This window comes from Xyrauchen texanus, chromosome 43 (assembly GCF_025860055.1).
Source record: "Xyrauchen texanus isolate HMW12.3.18 chromosome 43, RBS_HiC_50CHRs, whole genome shotgun sequence".
Taxonomy (NCBI): domain Eukaryota; kingdom Metazoa; phylum Chordata; class Actinopteri; order Cypriniformes; family Catostomidae; genus Xyrauchen; species Xyrauchen texanus.
In genome coordinates, this window is record NC_068318.1 from 28,912,361 (window position 1) to 28,938,903 (window position 26,543).

The 26,543-nt window shown below is 40.6% G+C and overlaps 3 protein-coding genes across 6 annotated transcripts in view; all 3 read left to right on the forward strand.

Annotated features, from left to right (window-relative positions):
• The window catches only part of LOC127636171 (seizure 6-like protein), a 52,568-nt gene extending 41,714 nt beyond the window's left edge, over positions 1-10,854 (forward strand). Inside the window, exons 11-17 of one of the 2 annotated variants that reach the window (XM_052116596.1) lie at positions 3,423-3,617; positions 3,824-4,015; positions 4,163-4,288; positions 8,808-8,843; positions 9,028-9,142; positions 9,604-9,709; positions 10,070-10,854. In XM_052116596.1, coding sequence (XP_051972556.1) covers positions 3,423-3,617; positions 3,824-4,015; positions 4,163-4,288; positions 8,808-8,843; positions 9,028-9,142; positions 9,604-9,709; positions 10,070-10,099 — 800 coding nt within the window. In that variant the 3' untranslated portion in view covers positions 10,100-10,854. Of the gene's footprint in view, positions 1-3,422; positions 3,618-3,823; positions 4,016-4,162; positions 4,358-8,807; positions 8,844-9,027; positions 9,143-9,603; positions 9,710-10,069 lie in introns of both variants that reach the window. The other variant, XM_052116594.1, reaches the window with a different exon arrangement.
• Positions 10,855-14,940: 4,086 nt separating this feature from the next.
• Positions 14,941-20,932, forward strand: LOC127635880 (protein-tyrosine sulfotransferase 2-like). The gene is made up of 6 exons (XM_052116151.1): positions 14,941-15,054; positions 15,874-16,403; positions 17,921-18,238; positions 19,911-20,109; positions 20,223-20,262; positions 20,387-20,932. Exons 1-6 carry the CDS (start codon positions 14,965-14,967, stop codon positions 20,410-20,412), a joined length of 1,203 nt encoding a protein of 400 aa, XP_051972111.1. The 5' UTR covers positions 14,941-14,964; the 3' UTR covers positions 20,413-20,932.
• Positions 20,933-21,251: 319 nt separating this feature from the next.
• Positions 21,252-24,256, forward strand: LOC127635713 (polyubiquitin-B). 3 transcript variants are annotated; one of them, XM_052115938.1, is made up of 3 exons: positions 21,252-21,338; positions 23,246-23,811; positions 24,040-24,256. In XM_052115938.1, the coding sequence occupies exons 2-3, from the start codon at positions 23,253-23,255 to the stop codon at positions 24,168-24,170; spliced, it is 690 nt and encodes a 229-aa protein (XP_051971898.1). In that variant the 5' UTR covers positions 21,252-21,338; positions 23,246-23,252; the 3' UTR covers positions 24,171-24,256. The 3 variants fall into 3 exon arrangements, with proteins under 3 accessions (XP_051971898.1, XP_051971899.1, XP_051971897.1); XM_052115939.1 differs by having other exon boundaries at positions 23,246-23,583; XM_052115937.1 differs by having other exon boundaries at positions 23,246-24,256.
• Positions 24,257-26,543: the final 2,287 nt, after the last annotated feature.

Sequence of the window (26,543 nt, forward strand, 5' to 3'; positions counted from 1 at the left end):
ACATCCTGTCCCATTTGTAGGATGTGTACCTTTATGTGAATTCTGTCATCCATTGTCTTCAGTAACCATCTGTCATACAAATGCTCCTAAACAGATGATTTAAGCTGCTTTTTCGGTGGATATGGTAGAATAAATTCCTCTGTGATATTTTGGAGTTCGTGTTTAGCCCCAGTTTCACGTGTAGTGAAAGTTCATGTTCAGCCCACGACACCTGGACTGAACATGCGTGCCTTCCCAAGAATGCCAACGGGGGAGAATACAGTGGAGGATGCCACAACTGGGCCCCCCTGGGAGTTCAGGGCCCCCGCTGCTGCTTGAGCCCTGGTAAGCCTGTGCGTTAATATGGCCCTGCATATATAAAATATTTTGCCACATGTACATAAAATATTTCATGGTTTTTAACCATAGATCCTGAGGACTAAATTAGCCACAATCGTGGTTAATAGAGAAACTGTATAACAGCAAAAATTCTTAGTTCTGACACATTTCGGAACACAACGACACAACAACAAAAAGAATTGAGTGTTTGCTTCCTGTACTAGCTTAGAGGATGTTTTGGGAAATAGGTGCTGGAAGTTGTTAAGGTTTGTGTTAAACCAAACTCTTGAATATTTGACAGTTTGTCCTCACAGTTATGTATGATTCCAGATTTCCCCACCCCTGAACGTCATCCACAAAAACAACTGTGGTTGGTCGCTTTACATGGCAGTCAGATGGCCTCTTCCTGCCAAAGTGGGTGGTTCTTGTCCAGACTTAGCTATAATGTGGACCAGACTTTATATGCTGATAATCAAAAGTCAAGCGAGACTAGTCCGTCGCTGTAGACATATAAGTTTCACTTTTCCCCTTGACTTTTAGAGACATACTTTATTCTCAAACTTTCAGTATCTAGACTGAGGATTATAGATACAAAGAGAGCACCTTTGTTTTTAAATACTTCAACCAATCCATCATCTTCTCAAATGGTCAGCATGCATTTTTTATGTATTTTCAGATCATAAAAATCTCCCATAATCCTTTTCTCCTGGCTGCCCTTCTTCACTCGCATTAAGTTTCAGTATCTCTCTCACTCCCATAGGATACAATCTCACACATATGTTATACATGCAAATCACCTGTAATAGTTTGAGCTCATAAGAACAGATACTCTTTTAAATGTAAGTGCAGTAACAGTAAATGATTAAGTCTCCTACTGAATAAAGGTCAATGACAACAAAAAAAAGGCCTAAACTGGTTAGCTGGTCTAATCTGGTCTTCCAGGCTGGTAAAGCTGGTCAGTTGGCTGTTTTTTGGGTTTAGCTGGTCAGTCCGGGAGTGTAGCTTTCTGACCATCTAATCCAGCTAAGCAACAGCTTGGCCACAGCTAGGAGAAAGGAACTTGCTAAGATCATCTTGGAAGAACAGCAAACCAACTTAGACTGGTTTAAGATGTTATTTTCAGATGAGTAGTTAAAGGTGCACTTGGAAATATTTTCCTCATAAAAAAAAGACTCCTAAAGACATGAATTGTAAGTTTGCAGTTTACATAAGAAATCATGAGCACTCACATTAAAATGAAGACTCCAGTCACATCAGTAATCTTATGAAAGCTGTTTTATTCTACATGGAGAGGGTCTGCAAATGGGGGCTGCCATGTTGAAATCACATGACCAGCCAAATACTACTCGCTTAATCTCAGTAACCATCCTGTTATTTGACACTTTCACTCATTGATTAAAGTAATCACGGCTGATTGTGAACACTATATGGCATCTAAAACTGAAAACAATTCATTTTAAATGATGCTGCATCCAAGCCGCTAGGTGTCAGTGTAAGTCCAAGATGACACAAAGACAAAATTACTGAGTGCACCTTTGAGTGGAATCTAAAGAAACCCCATTAGCACAGCGCTATTTTTCGCGAACATGCAGGCCATGTTAGGAATAATTGATCTGTTAAAAACTGGAAGACTGATGCCTTCTACTTAAAAAAGTAAGACCATTTAAGTGGTTTATTGTTTTTTGGCCAACTACAAGGTCTGAAATCTCATGGGGAAAAAAGAAATAGTTGGAGCTGTGGCCTTGCAGTTAGCATTAGCACATTAGCTCTAACACATTGAACTGTCACGGTCATCATCATTTCCCAATCCTTATCCCACCTCCTTCCAATAGGAAAGAAAAACAAATGACATCTCTTAAATATCTAAATTGTTTTCTCCTAGACAGAAATGGGACTAAATGGAGAGTAAATAGAGACTTTTGCTTCTCCTGCTTCTTAATTTGTTGTCATGAGAAAAGGACCCCAGGATTTTCACACGTGTCTCCTCTAGAGTTATAGAAGAGATCTCAACAGTGTCTCTATCTGTGCTCTGATTTGCCAGTTTGCAAGTCTACAATCAAAAGTCAGAGATTTCAATATGAACTTGAACAATTCTCATCAAATTCTTCAGAGACCAATTTATCTGATCTATGCTATATGAATTAATGTTCAAGCTCTATACTCGTACTAAACAGCATGGCTATACATCTCCCCTTGGGCAACTGAACATTTCGAACAGGCCGGATTTGGCCCACTGACCACCTGTTGAATAGGCCTGCTATACAGTTGCAGCGTAAGAGTATAGAGCTTGAAAATGTATTCAGGTTTTCGGATGTCTAAGGGGCTGTTCACACTGAACACGTTTTGGATCTGTTCGCTCTCTTTTTTTTAAATAATCTCCCATGTAAACTTGCGATAGATGAACATTGCCCCATGTCTTGCTGTTTTAACAATGTCTCGTGCAGGAGTCAAGCATATTTGAGATGTTTTCAGAAGCTCATTGTCCGTTACTTTGACAAAAAGGGAAGATTTAAGAACTAAAATAACAGATGAATGACAAGTGTGAGTTCAGAGAAACAGAAAAGTTATATTCGTTAATTTGTTCAAGATAACATTCGATTTGAAAAGGCAAAAGTTTAAATCATTACATCTATAACAAACTTCTCTGTTATTGCACAATAAAATGTTTAGTATCAGTCTGATTTGCTCTCTTGGTTGTAGACCAATTTTGAAAGCACTTTTTAGTAAAAAATGTTTTTACCTTTTACCTGTATTTTTTTCCCCCTGAATTTCCTGCTAGGTGGAAATATTTCTCATGAAAAAAAATTCAAGCTATAAACACAGATTTTAATTATACAGTGAAAAAATATTATAGGTGTACTATAACATGATATCTGTTGATAGAAGCTTTATGTTGACTAAATGTTCTGGCTTGGCCCTCATGCCCTGAACATTTTCTGGACATCTTGTCACACCTGAGATATAGTTGTTTCTTCTTTGAAACATTGCTATGAAACATCACTCTGGGTCTCCCCATACTGTTCTATCTCCAATAGTGCTATAAATAAAAGTGCCTATTAAAAAACTAAAAACATTTTGAAATCTGTTCTCCATCATTTTCTCAGAGGTGTCTCACAACGACTCATGTCTGGACCTGCCTGAGATACAGAACGGTTGGAAGACCACTTCTCATGCAGCAACCGTCCGTGGAGCTCACATCACGTATCAGTGTGACCCGGGATACGACCTTGTGGGCAGTGAAACTCTGACCTGTCAGGCTGACCTGAACTGGAGCATCCAGCCCCCCTTCTGTGAGAAGAGTGAGTTATATACATTAAAATCTATTTTACATTTACATATATGCATTTGCTTGACACATTTATCCCATGTGACTTACAGTGCATTTCAAGCTACCCGTATTATCAGTCCATTCATTCCACTGAAATCAAACCCATTATCTTAGCATTGCTAGCATACCTTGTTGTCTTTCTCAGTTTTGTCTTTTTCTCTTCCTTTTATTTATTAGTTATGTACTGCACAGACCCTGGCCATGTGGAACACTCCACACGCACTCTTTCTGATCCCAAACTTCTGGTTGGCACCACCATCCAGTATAGCTGCATTCCCGGGTTCATCCTGCAGGGTGGCGCCACACTTACTTGCTATGGCCGTGAGCCCGGCACACCAGTTTGGACATCTCGCTTGCCACATTGTGTCTGTGAGTTGCCATAAAGTTTTCATCTGAAATACAGTAAGGATGGTTATTTCTTTCAACTTGTACTATTACATACACTAAACACAAATTTTTAAGTACTTAAATACCTGCCCAATTCTTCTTAATTGTTTTTGTTTTTCTGTATATTAGCGGAAGAGTCTGTATCCTGTGAGAATCCTGGACTTCCTGACAGTGGCTATCAGATCTTGTCAAAAAGGCTTTACCTGCCGGGAGAATCTCTATCCTTCATGTGCTACCAAGGCTATGAGCTCATTGGTGAGATGGCCATCAAGTGCATTCTAGGAAATCCCTCTTTTTGGAGTGGTCCATTACCACTTTGCAGAGGTAAGCGTAGATGTATGGTCCATCCATCCATCCATCTTCAACCGCTTATCCCAAGTCGGGTCGCGGGGACAGCTGCTCCAGCAGGGGGCCCCAAACTTCCCTATCCCGAGCCACATTAACCAACTCTGACTGGGGGACCCCGAGGCGTTCCCAGGCCAGTGTGGAGATGTAATCTCTCCACCTAGTCCTGGGTCTTCCCCGAGGCCTCCTCCCAGCTGGACGTGCCTGAAACACCTCCCTAGGGAGGCGGCCAGGGGGCATCCTTACCAGATGACCAAACCACCTCAACTGACTCCTTTCAACGCAAAGGAGCAGCGGCTCTACACCGAGCTCCTCACGGATGACTGAGCTCCACACCCTATCTCTAAGGGAGAAGCCCGCCACCCTTCTGAGGAAGCCCATTTCGGCCGCTTGTACTCGCGACCTAGTTCTTTCGGTCATGACCCAACCTTCATGACCATAGGTGAGGGTAGGAACAAAAACCCTCACCTTCGGCTCAGCTCTCTTTTCGTGACAACGGTGCAATAGAGCGAGTGCAATACCGCCCCCGCTGCCCCGATTCTCCGGCCAACCTCCCGCTCCATTGTCCCCTCACTCATGAACAAGACCCCCAGGTACTTGAACTCCTTCACTTGGGGCAAAACCTCATTCCCTACCTGGAGTACGCACTCCATCGGTTTCCTGCTGAGAACCATGGCCTCAGATTTAGAGGTGCTAATCCTCATCCCAGCTGCTTCACACTCGACTGCCAAGCGATCCAGTGAGAGCTGAAGGTCACGGACCGATGATGACATGAAGACAACATCATCTGCAAAAAGCAGCGATGAGATCCCCAGCCCACCGAACCGCACACCTTCCCCACCCGACTACGCCTCGATATCCTGTCCATGAATATCACAAACAGGATTGGTGACAAAGCGCAGCCTTTGCGGAGACCAACCCCACATGGAATGAACTTCGACTTCGTGCCGAGGACCGGACACAGCTCTGCTTTGGGCGTACAGGGATTGGATACGCCCTAAGAAGGGATCCCCCACCCCGTACTCCGCAGCACCTCCCACAGTCTCTCCGGGGGACCCGGTCATACGCCTTCTCCAGATCCACAAAACACATGTAGACCGGATGGGCATACTCCCAGGCCCCCTCCAGGATCCTTGCGAGTAAAGATCTGGTCCGTCGTTCCACGGCCAGGATGAAAACCGCATTGTTCCTCTTCAATCCGAGGTTCGACAATCGGCCGAACCCTCCTCTCCAGCACCTTGGAGTAAACTTTACCAGGGAGGCTGATAAGTGTGATACCCCTGTAGTTGGCACACACTCTCTGATCCCCCTTTTTGAAGGGGAACAACCACCCCGTTCTGCCACTCCTTAGGCACTGTCCCAGATTTCCACGCCAATGTTGAAGAGCGTGTCATCCATGACACCCCTCCACATCCAAAGCTTTCAGCATTTCTGGTCGGATCTCATCAATCCCGGGGCTTTGCCACTGCGGAGTTGTTTGACTACCTCAGTGACCTCCCCCAGGGAAATAGAATCTGATCCCCCATCATCCTCCGGCTCTGCCTCTACCATAGAGGGCATGTTGGTATTTAGGAGTTCTTCAAAGTGTTCCTTCCACCGCCCAATAACCTCCTCGGTTGAGGTCAACAGCGTCCCATCTTTGCTGTATACAGCTTGAATGGTTCCCCGTTTCCCCCTCCTAAGGTGGCGGACGGTTTTCCAGAAGCACTTTGGTGCGGACCGAAAGTCCTTCTCCATGGCTTCTCCGAACTTTTCCCACACCCACTGCTTTGCCTCCCTCACGGCCAAGGCCACAGCCCTTCGGGCCTGTTGGTACCTTGCAACTGCCTCCGGAGACCTCCGGGACAACAAATCCCAGAAGGCCTCTTTCTTCAGTCGGACGGCTTCCCTGACCACCAGTGTCCACCACGGTGTTCGAGGGTTACCACCCCTTGCGGCACCTAAAACCTTGAGGCCGCAGCTTTCCACCGCGGCTTCGGCAATGGAAGCTTTGAACATTGCCCACTCGGTTCAATGTCCCCAACCTCCGCGGGGATGCCTGAAAAGCTCCGCCGGAGGTGTGAGTTGAAGATCTCGTGGACAGGGACCTCCTCCAAATGTTCCCAGTTCACCCGCACTACTCGCTTGGGCTTCCCAGGTCTGTCCAGAGTCTTTCCCCACCCCTGACCCAACTCACCACCAGATGGTGATCGGTTGACAGCTCTGCCCCTCTCTTTACCCGAGTGTCCAAAACATATGGCCTCAGATCCGGCGACACGATTACAAAATCGATCATCGACCTTCAGCCTAGGGTGCTCTGGTACCACGTACACTTATGAGCATCCTTATGTTCGAACATGGTGTTTGTTATAGATAATCCATGACTAGCACAGAAGTCTAATAACAAACATCCACTTGAGTTCAGATCAGGAGGCCGTTCCTCTCAATCACGCCTTTCCAGGTGTCCCTGTCATTTCCCACGTGTGCGTTGAAGTCACCCAGCATCACTATGGAGTCCCCTACTGGGGCCCTATTCAGGACTCCATTCAGGGTCTCCAAGAAGGCCGAATACTCTGAACTGCTGTTCGGTGCATATGCACAGACAACAGTCAGAGTTTTCCCCCACAACCCGTAGGCGTAGGGAGGCGACCCTCTCGTCCACGGGGTAAACTCCAGCGTAGTGTCGCTCAGCCGGGGACTTCGTGAGTATCCCCACACCCGCCCGTCGCCTCACACCCTGGGAAACTCCAGAGAAGAATAGAGTCCATCCCCTATCCAGGAGTACGGATCCAGAGCCAAAACTGTGCGTCGATGTAAGCCCTACCAGATCCAACTGGTAACGCTCCACCTCCCTCACTAGTTTCGGCTCCTTCCCCCCCAGTGAGGTGATATTCCACGTCCCCAGAGCAAGCCTTTGCTGTCCGGGTCTGGTCCATCGAGGCCCACGGCCTTCACTGCCGCCCATATGGCAGCGCACCCGACTCCTGCGGTTCCTCCAATGGGTGGTGGGCCCAAGGGATGTAGAGGGGGGTTCCACGTCGCTTCTTCGGGCTGTGCCCGGCCGGGCTCCGTGACAAGCCCGGCCACCAGGCGCTCGCCGACGAGCCCTCCATCTGGGCCTGGCTCCAGACGGGGGCCCCGGGCTTCCTCCGGGCAGGGTAACTCCTCCTCTTGCCGTTTTATCCATGAGTCATTGTGCCTCTCCGGGAACCAGCACCTTATCGTGGTGGAGAGGTTTGTGTGCCCTTATGATCCTGAGGGTTGTGTTGTCTGGAGCCATGTGCTCCTGGTAGGGTCTCCCAAGGCAAAGTGGTCTCAGGTGAGGGGCCAGACTAAGAATGGTTCACAATGACTCATGACTCATGGAGATGTATGGTATTTGGAGAAAATTAGCTTGCAAACACTGTTACTAATAGTTCTGCTCATAAGTTAATACACCCCTTACAGTATCACGTTATGTCGGAATTTCCGTATATACCAGATTCCAAGCAGATAGTAACCGACTGTACATTATCCCACTTATTACTTGGCTACTAACCAAATAAATAAATAAATGGATATTAAATAATGATTTACGTTGAAATTATGTTATTAAATGAGAAGAAATATTTAGCTGAATAGCTGAAATCCACCTCCGGTTTGCATTGGAGTTCTGTCGGAGCTTATTTTGTAAATAATGACCATTTGACTCCTCATTATGCATCTTATTACAAGAATACTTGCAAAATAAATGGACATGAAACATTGATTTGAATTGAAATTATTGTATTAGCTTACTTGTAGAGATCGCACAGTGATCCAATATACAGGAAAGATGACTCGCAATACACAAATGAGCGGATATGTTGATGTGCGGTTGTTACTCAGAGATATCAGCCCACTAGATGGCGCCATTGACCGATCAGAATAAAGTATTCCAGAGACCTGTGTAATGAGTTACTTGTACTTATGATGCCATTGTTACCTAGAGTGCTTTTCTTTGTTCTTAAACATTTTGCAACAACATATACAGTTAAAATTAATACATATGGTGATAAATATTTTGCTGTTATTAACAACAAAGCCGTTTTGGGTGTTCATTCGGGTCCCAGGATGTAAACAGCTCAGAGTAGAATCTCATTACAGCATCAAAATTACAATAATTCCAACACGATGCGAACACAGCATTTGTACTGCCCTAAAGAAGCTGCATTACAGCACATATTTACATGCAGTATATTCCAAAAAACAATAATATATACTGTAATAATTTAAATTACACATATTATCCTGTTAAAAAAGAAAACTCTGTGTTTACTTACCCATTTTTTTTATATACATTCCTCAAGGCAGTACTAAATAGTAAACAAATGAACATTTTATGACTGCAGATTTTATGACTGTAAGATTCATCTTACAGTATATGAATCATATTAGATATTGAAGAATATTTATTTTCTTATATTTTCAGCCAATCACGAGTGCTCGAGCCATCACACATTAGAGGGTAAGTTTTATTGTTTTGGTCTGATTTTCTGTAACCATAGATTGTAAAGTCACTACCCTATAATATATGTTGCGATCAGAGAGACATTATCACAGGTTTGATGTTTTTTTAGTTTTTTTTACTGGATAAACAGATTCAAATGAAATATGGTTATTGTCATATATCATCTTTGTATCTTGTCTAGTGGCTGAGGCTGCAGCGGACTCCTCTTTTGATGGAGGGAGCATGGCTCTAGCTATATTTATACTGGTGCTGTTAGTGTCTGTCTTACTTGGAGGAACCTACATATATATCACAAGGTGAGCAATATAGACACTGGAATGCACAGGTATTCATACGCTACTTCAAAAACTAAGGTAACAAGACCACTCATGCAGGTAAATTAAACTATTAAATAACAAAAAAAAAGAGTGCTTTTTTCTTGCATGTTCAACAGACTGCTCCATCTATAGGTCATAACGTCAAACTGTACTTCAGCAGTTGACTACGTTTTTATGAGTTCAGCCATCTTGAAATTGATTTTGCAACTTGCTATTTTATTACCTGGTGGAGTCTGGTGGGGGCTAAATGAGGAACTGCTTCCCTGGATTTTCCTTGTGCCCTCCTTAGTCCTACTGTGTATTAATCTTATGATTAAGATCGATTTCTTAATGAAGAGTGTGATGATATGCATGGCTTGGAAACAGTTGTGTCCATAGGTGAAATGAGACCGCAGATGCTGTGTTTGAACCCTAGTCAAAAGTCCTTCTCTGTTCTTTAGGTGTCGTTACCATTCAAACCTGAGACTGCCTCTGATGTTCCCACATCCCTACAACCAGATCACCGTGGAAACAGAGTTTGACAACCCTCTCTATGAGACCGGAGGGGTAAGAATCTCTAAACTACAGTCACAAAATAATCCATCATCATTATTGCAATTATATATATATTATTATTTTTTTTTTTACATTTCAAAATATCCATTAATTACAGCAAAACAAAACAAATCTGAAAAAAAAAAATTGTATGTTTTTTTTGATAGTCTCGACAAAGTCACATTGGTTTCCATACAAAAAACTATGTGGTATTTAAAAATGATAATTTACATCCCTCGGGTCAAAACTGACCAGAATATTCAATATAGACTCCCTCCCTCTTGCATCCCTCTGTATTGTTACAATTTTGCATGATGATCACACATTGCCAGATGTAATTTCCAGGTTGTCTCTTTTGGTTCTGTTTTACAGGACACAAGAGAATACGAGGTGTCCATATGAAGAGACTCGCAGACACGTCCCATATTGCTCCAGTGCTTAGAAAAAGTGATGTAAATAGCGCCTGACAATTCCACTTTCCCCACCTCCCCAACCTCCAGTGGAAAGGAACGTTCATGAGCCGAGAGAGAGAGAGAGAGAGGGGGGGTCTTGGGAGGGGCAGTGAAACAGGAAGTATCAGTGCAGAAACGGGTTAACCAGAAGAAGTTGCTGTGGTTTTACGACATATGTTTCAACATGCACATGCACTTGCAGTGGTGGGGTCCTCATTATACCATTCACATACATGCGTATGTATGAACGTACAAGGCACATAAATCTGATTCACTTTCGACCCAAAATCTGATATTGGTGCCTGTCTGAACAAAGCCTAAGTGTTATGTGACAATGTGAGAGTAAAAGCAAATGAAATAGTTTGCACACGGTTCTTTCGCCTCAATAACATGACTTTTGGAAAAGTCTATCCCTGAAATACGTAAAACCCTTTGTTCCTAAATAAAGGGGTCGTGGTGGCGCTGTCTTTGTGTGTGTTTGTGGCCCATACTGCCTGCTGTCATTTTTAAGTCTTTGTACTTAGAGCAGTTTGTAGTACAGGATATAAAGTAGTATTTTTTTTCCCTGCAAGTGACGTCCTACTACAGCAGGGACAAAATGATGTATTTATTTTGAAGTATATGTGAAATGTTCTCTGCTGATGATAATGAATACTTCATTTTGGAGATGAAGGAAAAATGTAACTGATTTCTCTAAAGAAATGTTAAAAAGTAATAAATAAATACATTTCAATCTTTTTTAAAACAGACGTGTCCTGGTTTTATTAAAGGCTTTTATTTCAAAAGGGCTCTGGCAGAATTAGGACATTTATGCTGCACTGATAATCATTTTGCACATAAAATCTGACAAAATCTACCCATTGGAGAGAAAATTTTATGAATAGGATCTCTTAAAAAGTGTGTAATCTCTGTGAATGGCTTACTTGTATTTGTCTCTACATATTAAGCTGGTATAAGAAAAAGTACTTGAACTGAAATAAATTACACAAACCACCAATCTTAATTGTTTCTAGTACCGTTCGGAGAGCAAATTGAGACATTAAAAAAGAAAAAACCCCAGTAATCTCACGTGTCGTCTCAAGAGTTAAAGGGAAAGTTCACTCAAAAAGGAAAATTCTCTCATCATTTACTCAACCTCATGCCATCCCAGATGTGAATGACTTTCTTTCCTCTGCAGAACACAAACAAAGACTTTCAGAAAATATCACAGTATAATAATATTACAAAATATAACTCCTTTTTCACTGTACATTTTGCCATTGCAGTTTCCGTAGAACACATATGTGGGTCAAAAATGACCCAGCGTCTAATTTTTAAGACAGAATTTTGACATGAAATGGTCATTTGATCTGCCACACCGGTTATTCCTGTATGCAGGTGTCTAATATCATGTGGTTTTACTTTATTTAATTTTGTTGAACATTTTTAAAAAAGAGAATTTGTATCACTAGTCCTAGAATGCGTACTGCATGTGGGTCTATTTAACCCATATATGTTTCATGGTATTAAATGCATTTAACACTGGCATTATTTTTGTTATACGTTGACTGTTTTCAGTTTCCATTTATTATGTAATTAAATATATGTTATACCGTGTTCAAGTTTATTTGCATTTCTGCATTTTGCAGACGCTTTTATCCAAAACGACTTACAGTGCCCTTATTACAGGGACAATCCCTCCGCTTACCAATTCTGTGCTTTAGCCCACAACGCCACCACCACCTTTCACCTGTCTTTCAAAGTCCAAAAGTGCTTGACATTACACCCTTTACAGGGACAGTTCTCATAGAGCAACCTGAGGTTAGATGTCTTGTTCACATCAAGGGCACAATAGTTATACCATCAGGCCCACTTAGTGTGTTTGAACCTGCAGCTTTTCTTTTTCAGTACGCCTCACCAAATACAAATATAGCAACAGAGTTGGCCTAATATAGAAATATAGGGCTCTATTTTTGTGAGTGCACAAAGCGACCGTGCGCTACATCTTATCCAATTTTCCTGAGAGCGCTAGTTCTAAGTGCAATTTTCATGCTAGCACAAAAAGCAAGTTGGTGTGGGTGGGAGTGTTTGCACTTTCTGTGGGTGTATGCACGCAAACTGTGGGGGTATTGTATGTTAATGAATTGGTGCAAAGAAAAGTTTGCTATTATCCTGAGAAGTAGGTAATAGTGCAAAGACGTTTCAAAACCAGCTGTTCTATTCCCAGCCCCGCGCTCTTCTGTCTGTTGTGTTTCATGTCTGGAGTATGGTGTCTGGGTCCTGACTTCCTGTCTAGTTTGGTTCTGATCTGTGTCGGGGACCCAGGCATTCATATTTCTTGTCTGTCTCTCGCGAATGCCGACACACGTCACGCTCGCCTTGCGCCGCATATCCGGGGCACGAGCTGTCTTCTTGTTTGTGCTGAGGTTCGGTCACTTCAGTAAGATGTTGGGTGTGTGTGGCCGAACTCTTACACAAGTATCTGTTCTTGTCTTTTTTGTTGATTGGCATGAATGTATATTGCCTCATTGTCTCGGTGAAGTGCGCTCATGCCAATCTGTTGTGTTGTCTGCTTGTGAGAGCACGCTGCTTTGTTATGTTTCTGTAGCGCTGCTTGCCTCTCTGATTGAATCACACCTCACCTCCTTGTTTGTGAATTATTGTTTCATTGTTAACACCTACTCTGGATTAACCCTCCTGATTTCTCTCCCTATTTTAGTTTCCTTGTGTTTGCTGTCCATTGCCAGTTCGTCCTGTTCTCTAGTCAGTTCTGCATGTGTGCTAGAATCCTGTTTACCCTTTTCACCTTTCTATTCCTGTGCGGTCCAGTTGGTCCTGTTTCCCTTTGCCATTGCCTGGATTACTTTTCCCCTATCGTGTGATTTTGTTTGTTTTTTAAAAAAAGTATTATTACTTTTTTTAGCTCTGTGTTTGGATTCCTCCTCTCCCCAAATCCGTGACATTACAAACTGACCAGATAAGACTCGATGAGATTTTTTTTCCCTCTGTCGAGGCCACCTGCAGCCAACGATCAGCCCAGATCGCCCAACTCTGCTCTCTCGGGAAGGAGAGGATAATGTGAGAGACTCCCTTCCAGGTTCCTTATTGTGGTGAACAACTTAGTTTGCTCAGAGGCTGAACTCAACAGTCTGCAGAATGGGTGCCTTAAGGACCCTCATGGAGCCTGGGAGATGGAAGGGCTGGGACCCATTACTGTCAGGGATTTTGTGGGCTACGTCTACCACCGGAAGGAGTGGATAACACCAGAGTACAGGCAACTGTCCCACACTGGCTATTCCACCATTCCAGCCAGAGACTGTGAAGCCCCCAGCCATTCCAAGGGGCACCTTCTCAGTTGCTGCCAGTGCCTCCAGCCACAAAGGCTGCTCCCCTGCTGCTGCCAGCACCCTTGGCCAATGACCCAGTGCCCATGCCTGCCACGGCCAGTGAGCCAGTGCCAATGAGCCAGGGTTCTATTCCTGGCCATGCACTCTTCTGTCTGTAGTGTTTCATGTTCGGAGTATGGTGTCTGTGTCCTGACTTCCTGTCTAGTTCGGTTGGGACCCAGGTATATATACTCCTTGACTTTCTCTTGCGTCTGTGAATGCGCGTTGCTCTCACTTTGTGCTGTGCGCCCTGGGCGTGAGCCCTCTTATTTGTGCTGAGGTTCGGTCACTTCGGTAAGGTGTCAGGTGTGTGTGGCCAAACTCATAAGTCTCTGTTCTCGTTTGTTTGTCAATTGACATGAGTGTATATCGCCTCATTGTCTTGGTGATGTGCGCTCATGCCAATCTGTTGTTTTGCCTGCTTGTGAGAGCACACGGCTTTGTTATTGTAGTGCTCGGTCTGACGTCACACCCTGCCTCCTTGTTTGCTTGTTTCATTGTTAACACCTGCCCTGGATTAACCCTCTTTATTTCTCTCCCTATTTTAGGCTCCTTGTGTTTGCTGTCCAGTGCCAGTTTGTCTTGTTCTGCATATGTGCTAGAATCCTATTTACCCTGATCACCTGTGCAGTCCAGTTGGTCCTGTTGCTCTCTGCCATTCCCTGAATTCCCTGAATTACTTTTTTTAAGTATTTTTATTTTTGGTTTTTCAAACTCTGCTTTTGGGTCCTTCCTCTTTCCAAACCTGTGACCATTTTGTTTGAAGTGTAATTTGAATTTAGAATTTTTTTAATTAATTTAAATCACATTTAATACATTTGCTGTATCACTATATGGTGCTTTCTAGTTTCATTAATTTCAATTAAGTTCCATTTTGTCACCCTAATTAACTAAATATCAGAAAATAATGTAATGTACAGTGGTTAGCTACTGTTTGTTAGTTACTTGTACCAGTACACAATTTATGAGAAACATTCAACATAAAGCTGATACTTAACCATAATTGAGAACTAATTTAAGCCTGCCGAGACATGGAAGATAAACCTCTATAAAATGTTCCTCTGGTTTTGTACAACACAATTTTACTTACTACCAGCCGCCCACTTGCAGTTTCACTCCTGCCAAAGTCACATTTACCACTGTGACTGTTTGACACCTCTTCTCATTTCTAAGTCCGCCCATTTCCTTTCATAGTGGTTTATCTCCTTTTGAAAATGACAAATAATCCTTTGTCAATGGTAAAGAATCGAGCAAAAATGTATGTAAAAAAATACATTAAAAAAAAAAGATATGTAAAATAATGCATTTACATATTTACTTCTGAGACAGACACAGGAAAAGACATGGTGCAAGCCCTGTGAGGTTTTTGCAGAGGAAAACTGTGTGTGGTTGTTTCAGGATAGGTCTGACTGATAGTCTGAACATTTTAAACTGCGTTAACTTCCTCTTCATGCACTCTGCCCATTTGACTGCTCCGCATGTTATTATTGCCTGGAGGTCATACTACTTCAATGCAACTTTTCTTGTTAGTCACATGAAGGTACAGAAACTGCTAATTGTTTGCTAAATGATTATCACCTTATAGTTGTATATATGGTTTGTTTTCTTTGGTCATTTCATGCTACAAATGCTTCACAAATGTTTTTTTTTTCTCACAAGTGTGACATGCAGTAAAACAGGAAATACATGTTGCATGTAGTTGGAGAAAACATTGATAAAGCACTGACCAGTGCTTTATCAATGTTTTTCTCTACCTACATGTAACATGTATTTCCTGTTTTACTGCATGTCACGCTTGTGACAAAAAACAAACCAACTAAAAAAAAACATTTTTGTTCAAATATGTTTTTTGTGGAGTAGTTGTGTAGTTTTAAAGAATGCTGAATGAGTCATAAATTATTAATTATGAAATGAATATGAATTCATTAATTAAAATAGTTTTTGACACATGGGTATTTGATATTGTGACCATGGTGCCCTTAACCTACTAACTGTCTTGCATTAAAAGGGATAGTTCAACCAAAAATTTACATTCTGTCACCATTTACTCACCCTCATGGTTGTACTTTCTTCCATGGAACACAAAAGATGTTGTGGACTGAGTCAACATTCACTTTCATTGTAAGGAATATAAGTAAATATTAACTGAGGTTGTCAGTCCCAAACATGCATCTTCTCCTTTTGTGTTCCATGAAAGAAAGAAACACAGACAGGTTTGGAACAACATGAGGGTGAGTAAATGATGACCAATTTTTGGGTCTTTATTCAACTATACCTATAACTACAGAACATTAGCCGAAGTCGCCAGCTTGTACTTTTATTATATAACTTTATTTTAAAGTCATGTGTTTCTCCACAGGTTTCATGTGCAAGATTACAATGTCTTAGAGTGATGCGGCTTTCAGTCAAACGGGGAGTCATACTCCTACTAGCCATGCTTGCAGTGTGTACTCTTACTAGGACCCTTCATCAAGTACTAAAATGCTTTGGAGCACTTCCTAGAACACATCTGATTTCTGTACTGGTTCGAAACTGGAACCAAACTCAGTATCCTTATAACCAACATACCCCGGTAGTGTTTGTGGGTGGGGTTCCTCGATCTGGGACCACCCTGATGCGCGCCATGCTCGACGCCCACCCTGACATCCGTTGTGGTGAGGAGACGCGGGTGATCCCCAGGCTGCTGTCCCTGCGCCAGAGCTGGGCAAGGCAGGCTAAGGAGCGCTGGGCTCTGGAGGAAGAGGGGGTCACTCAGCAGATGCTGGATTCAGCCACAACAGCTTTCATACTACAAGTCATCGCACGTCATGGGGAACCTGCTCGATTGCTGTGCAACAAGGACCCCTTTACACTGAAAAGTGCCAACTATCTATCACACATTTTTCCTAAGTAAGAGCCTCAATATGGTGCTTTGATCCCGCCACTGAATTGAAAAATACTTTGACTTTATATCTCACAATTCTGCAATTATGACTTCATAAATTGAAATTTGCAAGATCAAAAGTTGCAATTACTAAACTTAAACTGCGAACTGCTTAGAACTGCGTGAAATAAAATTATAATTGTGACTTTCTAACTCAGAATATAAAGTTGCAATGGTGTCATATAAATTCGCAGTTGTGCAAGTAGGCATGGCTGCACCCCAGAGATCTCATAATTACTTAAAATAGTTTTTACTGCTACCAAAAATTCATAAAAACGGTTTGTTTCATGAATCAAACTAGTTTATTAAAAAAGAAAAAAAAAATTAATCTTTTTAGAAACTAAGAAATTTTCTCTGCATACACAATCAATTTAAAACGTTGCTCGGAGCCACTGATCCAGAGTCAGCTTTCTCATCCCATTCTCCCAGTTATGGGGAGCTGTAACATGGAGTAGTTCGGCTGCATAAGTCAGTGAATTGAGTATTTCACCCTGTGTATTATGTCGTGGCCAGTGGAAGAATAGACAAATTTTCCTGGCTTGTATAGCTAATGCGCATGCGCTATTGGCAGGCGATGTCTGTATCTAAAATGTGATTGGCTCTTTTATCTGCAAGGAGGAACTTCTTTTCTACATCCATTGACTTTTGGGTGCTAGAGCTTCTTGGTTGGGTGTTCCAATTTCTCTCATGCATTTAAATAGATGTGACTCGTCACTTTCTGCTAAATATTCTCGGGACACACACACTATAGAACTACAATGACCATCATGCACTACGTCTCCTAGTTTAAAAAGTAACTCCATTACTATGGTCTAAAATAAAAAAATATAGTGTTACTTTACTCAAAAGTAATCTGATTACGTAACGCACATTACCCCCAATGTTTATGAGAAATAAAGGCACAATTGTGAGATAAAACTCATCATTTTGGAATAATTCCACCTCTAAATTATTATTTTATTTGTAGTTTATTTTTATTCCAAGGGGGGATCTGGCTTCCACGTGTCACTGTATTGCTAATACAAACTAAGACTTTCCCAAAGGTTTTCACTAACTGGAATTTTTTTTAGTTGTGCCTAAAGGTATTTAAACACTTAAGCTAGAATTGAAAATGTATAAATGTCCCTGAAATAGATAACAAAAAATAAATAAACCAAGAGGTCAATTATGGTTTCGCCAGTGGTTTTGCTTGAGAAGTGCTATCTCTCTTTAAAATGCTACTATCTTTTTGAAACACTTTTTGTGACAGTATAAAAAAAAAAAAAAAAGGGTTTGTATTTTTTAATTGTTCAATTGTAAAATGTAGGCTCATTTTCATATAAAGGGAGACTCGCTACTGTGATGTTAGAAAAGGTGAATGTGTTCAATCATTTAAAGCTTCTCCAAAAGATATTACTTTTAATCATACAAGATATTACTTGTCTTTTTTCATGACATTTTAATCTGTCTCCCTTGTGCTCATTTCTGTATACTGTCTCATCAGCTCTAAATTTCTGCTTATGCTGAGAGACGGTCGAGCGTCCGTGCACTCCATGATCTCCAGACACGTGACTATTTCTGGCTTTAACCTATCCAGCTACAGGGACTGTCTGACTAAATGGAGCAATGCTATAGAAGCAATGGTCTCCCAGTGCATGATTGTAGGCCGACATCGCTGTATGACAGTGCGCTATGAGGATCTGGTGCTGCAGCCACGGGCTACCATGCAGAGTGTGCTGCGATTCTTGAATGCACCATGGCATGAAGGGGTGCTTCACCATGAGGAGTCCATCGGGCAACGAGGAGGCATATCGCTGTCTCGGTATGGCTAAATTATATTTTTCCACCAAAAACATGTTATATGTAAAATAAAGAAAAGTACCTTTGGCACATTTGTTTAAAATTATTCCAAAAATGTAAGTGGGCTAGAAAAAGCAGCGGCTGCCATGTTGAGATCACATGAACACATGATGTGTTCACATCATGTAAGAATTGCCGTAATTGTGAGATTCTGACATGGCCTTGACGTTTATTCTGACGTTCAACTTGGCCAAGATTCTGAAAGTGTTCACGCCTTTGTAGGGCTCAATTACAAGTTCTATGAAGCACCAATGATATGGCAGCAGTCTCAAAAGTTAAAGGTAGTGAACAAATATTTCCAGCCTGATCTTATGAACATATTGTGACCATAAAACATTTTTGCAAAATGAAATTAAGTGCTTCATTACATGTTTCACAGCAGTTTCCAAGTGAAATGTCCAGCAGGGGGCACCAAAAGCAAGTGAAAAGGTGTCAATCAGACTATGTTTTTATGTCAATGTTGGATGGAGGTTTTAATTACATACCTCCCTAACCTAAAAATGTTACATGGACCTAACTGAAAGTGCCCTAAACGCAAATGAGAAGTAAACAAAACAGACATCCTTACCCTTAACCAACACCTAAACATAACAGATAGTGTGGAAAAAGCACATGCAACATCAAAAGCATTTTCTAATGCAACCATGTAATTTCAAGTAGCTTTTATGACATCTAAGTATGACGTGTCAGCTTGCGTGATTAGCTGGGCTGGAATTGCAATCTTCCTAGTCCGAAGTCCAACACTCTAACAGGTGAGCTGCTGCAGAAGCTAATCACATTGGAATATGTGTATAAATGTAAGTGGGTGTGTAATACAAGCTTTAATATAGGTAGTTTGTCAAATTATGTATTATAGTAAGTGTTTTGATGTCATAACATAGCAATGTGGGAGTTGTAGAGCGAATATTAGTGTTTATAAAGTCATAATCTGCCATTGTAGTTGTGATTTTGTGAGTAAGTGAATAAAACGCACACTTGTTGTAGCGCCTCTAGTGTTCATTTTTAAAAGGTAACTGCATTGAAACATGGAACATGGCACGTAAAAGTCAGTTTGCAAAACAATTGCAAAAACTAGCATGCATATTTCGGTTTGATATGCCATTTTATTATGTTATTGCTACCAGAAGCACTTACTTTGTTATTAAAAAGTAATGTAGTGCTAAATATTTTGTTGTTATGGGTGTTCACATAGGAACTATTAACTTCCAAGATCCCAGAATGTGAAAAGCTCAGAGCACAATCTCTGAGGTGTGTATATAAACTTGAATTATAGTAATACTAAAACAACGTTAACGCACCATCCCCAGATAGAACACATACATCTCAGAGATGTCTGTTTAAGAGTGTTTCGTGTGGAAAGCATTGCATTCTCATTAACATCTGCTAAACATCTTAAAAAGATCAGGGCAGCATTTCCCAAAAGCATAGTAAGCCTAAGTAGATAATTGAAACCATTGGCGCCAGTGGTCTCTATGATCAACTTAAGCTTGCGATGCTTTTGGGGAATGCAGCCCAGATTTACAAACATCTCATAGACATCTGCTGAATGTCTTAATGACTATACAAATAAATATTTAATGTATTGGGTATAGTACTGTTCCTTGTAGATGCTCACTTTCCATTTTGTTTTTAAGGACTGAACGTTCCACAGATCAGGTGATCAAACCGGTTAACCTGGAGGCTCTTAATCGTTGGGTGGGCCACATCCCAGCCGATGTCAAAGAGGACATGGTGAACATCGCACCAATGCTCCACAGACTAGGCTATGACCCCTATGCCAATCCTCCAGACTATGGTCAAGCAGATCCTGAAGTCATAAACAATACAAAAAGGGTATAAATATGAACACAACTTATGATATGTAATGTGTAATTGTCGCTGCAGTCCAGAGCAGCTCACAATTAGCTGAGTCGCTGTTATATAAGTAATCTTTGTTCCTTTCCCAGGTATTGAGAGGAGATTTCAAAACTCCTTCAAGCTTGAAAAGTGAGTGCATACTTCAGATTTTATTTTTTACATTGTCTTTAACAGTTTTTATTAATAAACCATATTTTTAAAATCATTTGAGACCAATTGAATTAATGTTTGTATTTATTTCTTATATTAACAGATATCTCAAAGATTCAAAGGAGGTAGCAACTGAACAGATTTCTGCATTGATTGTAGGCCTAATATGTGTGTCTCCAGTACTGTTTTGATTACTTAGGGAAAAATCATAACCAGTGAACATGTTGGAGTCAAAGATTATCTTCCTAAATACTTTCAGTGCAATGGACTGCTGTCAAAACGACAAATGGATGTCTCTGGAAAGACTTGAAACTCTGGACAAAGCACTATTATCATTCTGTTGTCATATAACTTGATAAATTCAGTGAGATGAGTCAGATGATACATGGTTTGTTTTTCTGCATGAAGGAAACTTTCTCATTATTTAACGACACTGAACTTCCTGTACATTTCTCATCTCTCACGTGTTGTTTTGTGTAACGAGAAAAGACAAACTGTGACGTTGCGCTTGGTGACTTGCTGATTGCTGTTGCTATGTGGGAGTGTGCATGCGTTTTATTTGCTTGACCTAGTTAATAAATGGAGCCATTATTTTTTTGCAGCTGCCAGAATTGCCCTAATTTCCCTCAATGTCTCAAAGTTTTATTATTTCAATAAATCTATCATTAAAATAACACCGTGTGTCAAGACTATTTTTGAAGAATAACATTGGATCACAGCCAACATTGTTTGCAGTGCATCAAATCATTCCGCCTCTGCCTCCCTAACCCAAAGTCTACTCTGAATATCAGTATGTATTTATTTTACTTCCACAAAATAATTTATAAGTTTGGATATTTGCAACATACCATAAATGTACTCGCTTTTCGTGAAAACAAACCTCGAATTCAACAGCAGACTTTGCTTGAATAGTGCGCTGGGCGTTACGGCGGAAGGATACAGCGCGTTCTGTATATATTACCGGATCTTTTGTTTTGAGTCATTATTAGATTCGCTCCTGTGACAAGAGGATAAAGACGTCTATATCGTGCTCTTCCAGAAAAGAACATTTGTTTGTAAGTATCGAGTGAAATGGGTCCAAACAACGCACACATGTATGGTTATTTAAAAACGAAATCTGTTATTGAGTTTTTAAGAAACGATAAGACGTAAAATTTGAAAGAGCTTGTTAGCTTCCTTAGCTAGCCGGAATGATGACGATGGTCTCGGAGGACTAAAGCCGCTTTCTTTTGTAATATTTCAGTTGGAAACCGCATTAGAATATAAATCTAACGAGTTTTCTGTATGTTGTGGTGAATGACCAGTAATTTGACGGTAATTTTGCCGCTAAACGGGTGGTTATGTATTAACCTCGATTCGTCTGCTGTAGTTCAACTCTGTTAGGCGTCGACAGGCCATTAAACGTTTTCGACCAGTTACTTTTGGCCGCGCTGTTCAGAATGGGCCACTCACATTCGAGCACTACTAGAGGATTTAATATATAGGCCCTAATATTGCCGCGTATTCCTAATGTAAAATTCATATTTCAAAATTTTAAGGTCTTAACTATAATTAAAAGAGATCTTAAATTTGGGGTGGAAAGACAGAAATCGTGGTATAACTTGTGACAATGTGGTAATTAAACTTAAAACATTTATGGTTTAAATAAATGCACGCGCTGCGTCACTCCGAGTGAAAACGCGGCACTTTTGTATTTTCTCCAATCACGCGGGGGCTTGTGTGTTTTCAGCTGTTGCGGAGCAGTTCACAATCATAAGCAAAATCGGATATTTATGACCAGCGATGACTAAAGATCAACTGTTGACGATGATAGTGTTTATGAAATATGTTTACTTTTAATTGTTTATATTGCAATACGTCGTAGAGTATTTGAGTGCACACGGAGTGCCCTTATTTGTTTGAGCAGCTGGAAACCGTGAAGCGTAAACATTTCATATAAGAGTCCCCGGTGTATTTCAAAGTGCGCTTTAAGTTTAGTTCCACACTATGCAGCAAATCTGCAAGAGTATTATTAATCATTTACATTTTAAAATAATGCGTGTCCCTTGATTTCATGGCATTGATGTTCTGAATGATGAAGCTTCGTTTAAATGTTTTAAATGCAAAAAGTGGGAAAGAATTACGGTGGAAGTTAAGAAGCTTAAGTATTATTATTTTTCCCAGCATGGCAAGTTATTAATTCACTATTTAACTAAGATTTTCATACTAAAATATTTGGTGTTGTACCCCATTTAACCCTCATTAGTGTTAACTTGCTTCGTTAGCGAAATGTTAAAGAACAGCCAAATTGTCCTTTTACGAATAAAAATATGTTATTGTTTATCCTTCGTTTATGAGCAAAAACCGAACGGAAAATGTAACGTTTGCTTATTTGAAAAGGACACAGTTGCGCATCAATTTCGTCATGAACCAAGAATTGTTACTGTGAGACCGTAGTTAAAGATGCACATTGAGATGAACTTGTAATACGTGTTTTATTAACAAATCGACGGAATGAATAAAATTAATGTCTAAATGGCATCTCGACCACATTACTTTTAATTTAACTTTGAAGCATCTGTATGAACCTAGCATTTTTTTTAAATAGTTTTTATTAGGTTGAAGTATTTTCCAGAAAAGGAGTGTGACTAAAATTTATTCTTGTCTTTGCTGCCACCATACGGAGTTCAATATTTTACTTCCTTTTTATATGCCAGTAGCAAAAGACTTGTAACCTAATATGCTTCTGTTTGCTATTTTGATGTCATTGGGGTTTAACTTTTTATGATTGGACAGTTGTCACTTATAGTCCATTTCAAAAACAGACAGCCTTGCCCATAATGTGCAAGTGTTCTGTTTTTCAATTAAATAAGTTTCAATTACATTTAAATGTAGTAATTTTGTAAATGTTACTTAACCATAATATACACTGGACAGCCCATTAAACCCCATTTTGATTCATCACTCATTATTTATTTTTTAGCGTAAAGATGCAGATCTTTGTAAAGACGTTGACTGGTAAGACCATCACCCTTGAAGTTGAGCCCAGCGACACCATCGAGAATGTCAAGGCCAAGATCCAGGACAAAGAAGGTATTCCACCTGACCAGCAGCGTCTGATCTTTGCTGGTAAGCAGCTGGAAGATGGACGCACCCTCTCGGACTACAACATCCAGAAGGAGTCCACCCTCCACTTGGTGCTCCGCCTCAGGGGAGGTATGCAGATCTTTGTCAAGACGCTGACCGGTAAGACCATCACTCTTGAGGTTGAGCCCAGTGACACCATTGAGAACGTCAAGGCCAAAATCCAAGATAAAGAAGGTATTCCTCCTGACCAGCAGCGTCTGATCTTTGCTGGAAAGCAGCTGGAAGATGGTCGCACCCTCTCTGACTATAACATCCAGAAAGAGTCCACCCTCCATCTTGTCCTGCGTCTGAGAGGTGGTATGCAGATCTTCGTCAAGACACTGACTGGTAAGACCATTACCTTGGAAGTGGAGCCAAGTGACACCATTGAGAATGTCAAGGCTAAGATCCAAGATAAAGAAGGTATTCCCCCTGACCAGCAGCGTCTGATCTTTGCCGGTAAGCAGCTGGAAGATGGACGCACCCTCTCGGACTACAATATCCAGAAGGAGTCCACCCTCCACCTGGTGCTCCGCCTCAGGGGAGGTATGCAGATCTTCGTCAAGACGTTGACCGGTAAGACCATCACTCTTGAAGTTGAGCCCAGTGACACCATTGAGAACGTCAAGGCTAAGATCCAGGATAAAGAAGGTATTCCTCCTGACCAGCAGCGTCTGATCTTTGCTGGCAAGCAGCTGGAAGATGGTCGCACCCTCTCTGACTACAACATCCAGAAGGAGTCCACCCTCCATCTTGTCCTGCGTCTTCGTGGTGGCAATTAATCTAGTAATGTTTAAGTCTATAAATTAATGAAAACCAATTTCTCTCCTTGTTACACGATCATTCAATAAAGTTCAAACATTCCTCATTCTTTAGTTGTGTGCCTCTTTTTTTTTTTTTTTTTTTTTTTTTTTTTTCTCAATTCATATTGTTTACTCTTACATATTAAGTGTGTGTGTGTATATATATATATATATAATTACTAGTAGTTTCAGAATGTGTTTGGGTCCAATGGTCATTGATGAAACTGGTAATATTTGAATGAACAGTCCTGGAGGGGTCATTGAAACTTAATGCAGGTTTTCAACAACATAAGGGTGAGTAAATGAAATGGGGTCACTGTCCCTGTAATATTTCATCCAACTGTCAGAAATTGATTGACACTTATTGGTCAGAAGTTGGGAACCCTGGATATTGTGTTTGGTGGCATATTTTAAGGCAATTTAACATTTTGCAAATACTTTGTAATTGTGCTGCTGTACTGAACAACAACATACCAGTGATTTAAATTATTAAGCCAGCCACTAGATGTCATTAGATCTTTCTTTTACTTGTATCTGCTGAGCGATGGCTTTGAGTCAATGTCCAACGGGTTTATTGTTTGGCTTGTTCACACGAAGTATTTGTAATCACCACAGATGATTAAATGCAGGTGTGTGGAATTTAGTTTTATATATTATCTTTTTAGGTTTATGTGAAGTATCGTAGTCTAATCCTTGGGTTTCTCAATGGGAACTGCTGTGTTGTAAAACTTCACGCTTTAAGCTCAAACTAGGGAAAACGTGTCACTTTTTGACCAGTTTTTAGTCCAAAGTATTTGGAACTAACTTGATGGCATCTTACTAATATTTACAAGTCCGAACAAAATATTTTGTATTAATGGAAAGTATGATTAACTAGGTCTGATTATTTAAAAAATTTTGTGTGTGTGCCTTCAGTCAGAGTTAACCATTTTAGGTACATTTTATCCAAATTAACCAATACTAAAATTGCAGAGAATTTTCTTTAGTAACTTGAAAAACTTGTGTTAGTAATAAACCATTAGATCACCACCCCTGACTTGTGCTCTGTTCCAAGCAAATTAATAAAACAACAGTTCATTTCATTGCAGTAGAGAATCCATACTTGAGTTATAGGTCTATTTAAAACTTACAGTCTGATAATATTGCTGTTAAATAATAAAGCCTAAAATTAAAGTACATAGCATACTGTACACACTTAAAGCAATGTTCCATGTTCAATACAGTATTTCTGGCATTATGTTGATTACTGCAAAGTATATTCGATTCATCCCTTTTGTTTAAAAATGGTTGCAGTGTGTCACTACAATGGAAGTTAATGGGGGCAATGTTTAGGGTGTTTAAAGGCAAAAATGTGAATCACTTGCATTCATCTTAAAATGTGTCTATTATTTGAGCTGTAAAACTGTTTGTCTTGGCAACATCTCAGGACATCAGCCAGGAAGTTAAAGCTCAGTTGCAAATGGGTCTTCCAAATGGACAACGACCCCAAGTATACCTCCAAAGTTGTGGCAAAATGGCTCAAGGGCAACAAAGTCAAGGTATTGGAGTAGCCATCACAAAGCTCTGACCTCAATCTGAAAGGACATTTGTGGGCAGAAATAAAAAAGTATGTGTGAGCAAGGAGGCCTACAAACGTGACTCATTTACACCAGTTCTGTCTGGAGGAATGGGACAAAATTTCAGCAATTTATTGTGAGAAGCTTGTGGAAGGCTTCCAAAAACACTTGACCCAAGTTAAACAATTTAAAGGCAATGCTAACAAATACTAACAAAGTGTATGTAAACTTCTGACTCACTGGGAATGTGATGAAAGAAATAAAAGCTTAAATAAATCATTCTCTGCTGTTATTCTGATATTTCACTTTCTTAAATTAAAGTAGTGATCCTAACTGACCTAAGACAAGGCTAAGGTGTATGTAAACTCCTGACTTTAACTGCAACTTTATACAGAAAAGGTCCGTTAGCCCCAGAATGTCATAGAGGCTTTTATTGAGGAATGTAAGATTCATCCTGCTATAATTGAAGTATTGATTTTAACCTGCTGTATTAAAGGTATTAATGAAGCATTTAAAACAAGTATCTCCCCTTATCTGCTGATGGTGATTTGACATGTCCAGGTAGTATTATTTGTCAAGCTGACTGGATTTGAATTGTTTCTTTATTTAGCATGTAAAGAATTTGCATGGCCCTGCAAAAATCACTTATAATGTGTGGTTTATCATGTTTGTCATGTCCTATAACATAACATTTTAAGGGGCACCTACAGGTCTTATTTATTTTTTAATTGGTGTTCCACGTACAGCTTTAGAAACATCTCTCCAACGAGTAGTACTGAATTATCAATGTCTAGTT

What these genes read in the sequence shown, in the direction of transcription:
- LOC127635880 (XM_052116151.1), top strand. Translation starts at nt 14,965, where the DNA reads ATGCACTCTGCCCATTTGACTGCTCCGCATGTTATTATTGCCTGGAGG. An exon ending in TTCTTGTTAGTCACATGAAG is followed by an intron (nt 15,055 to 15,873) that starts GTACAGAAACTG and finishes GTTTCTCCACAG; the next exon opens with GTTTCATGTGCAAGATTACA. An exon ending in TCATAAACAATACAAAAAGG is followed by an intron (nt 20,110 to 20,222) that starts GTATAAATATGA and finishes TTCCTTTCCCAG; the next exon opens with GTATTGAGAGGAGATTTCAA.
- LOC127635713 (XM_052115937.1), top strand. Translation starts at nt 23,253, where the DNA reads ATGCAGATCTTTGTAAAGACGTTGACTGGTAAGACCATCACCCTTGAA.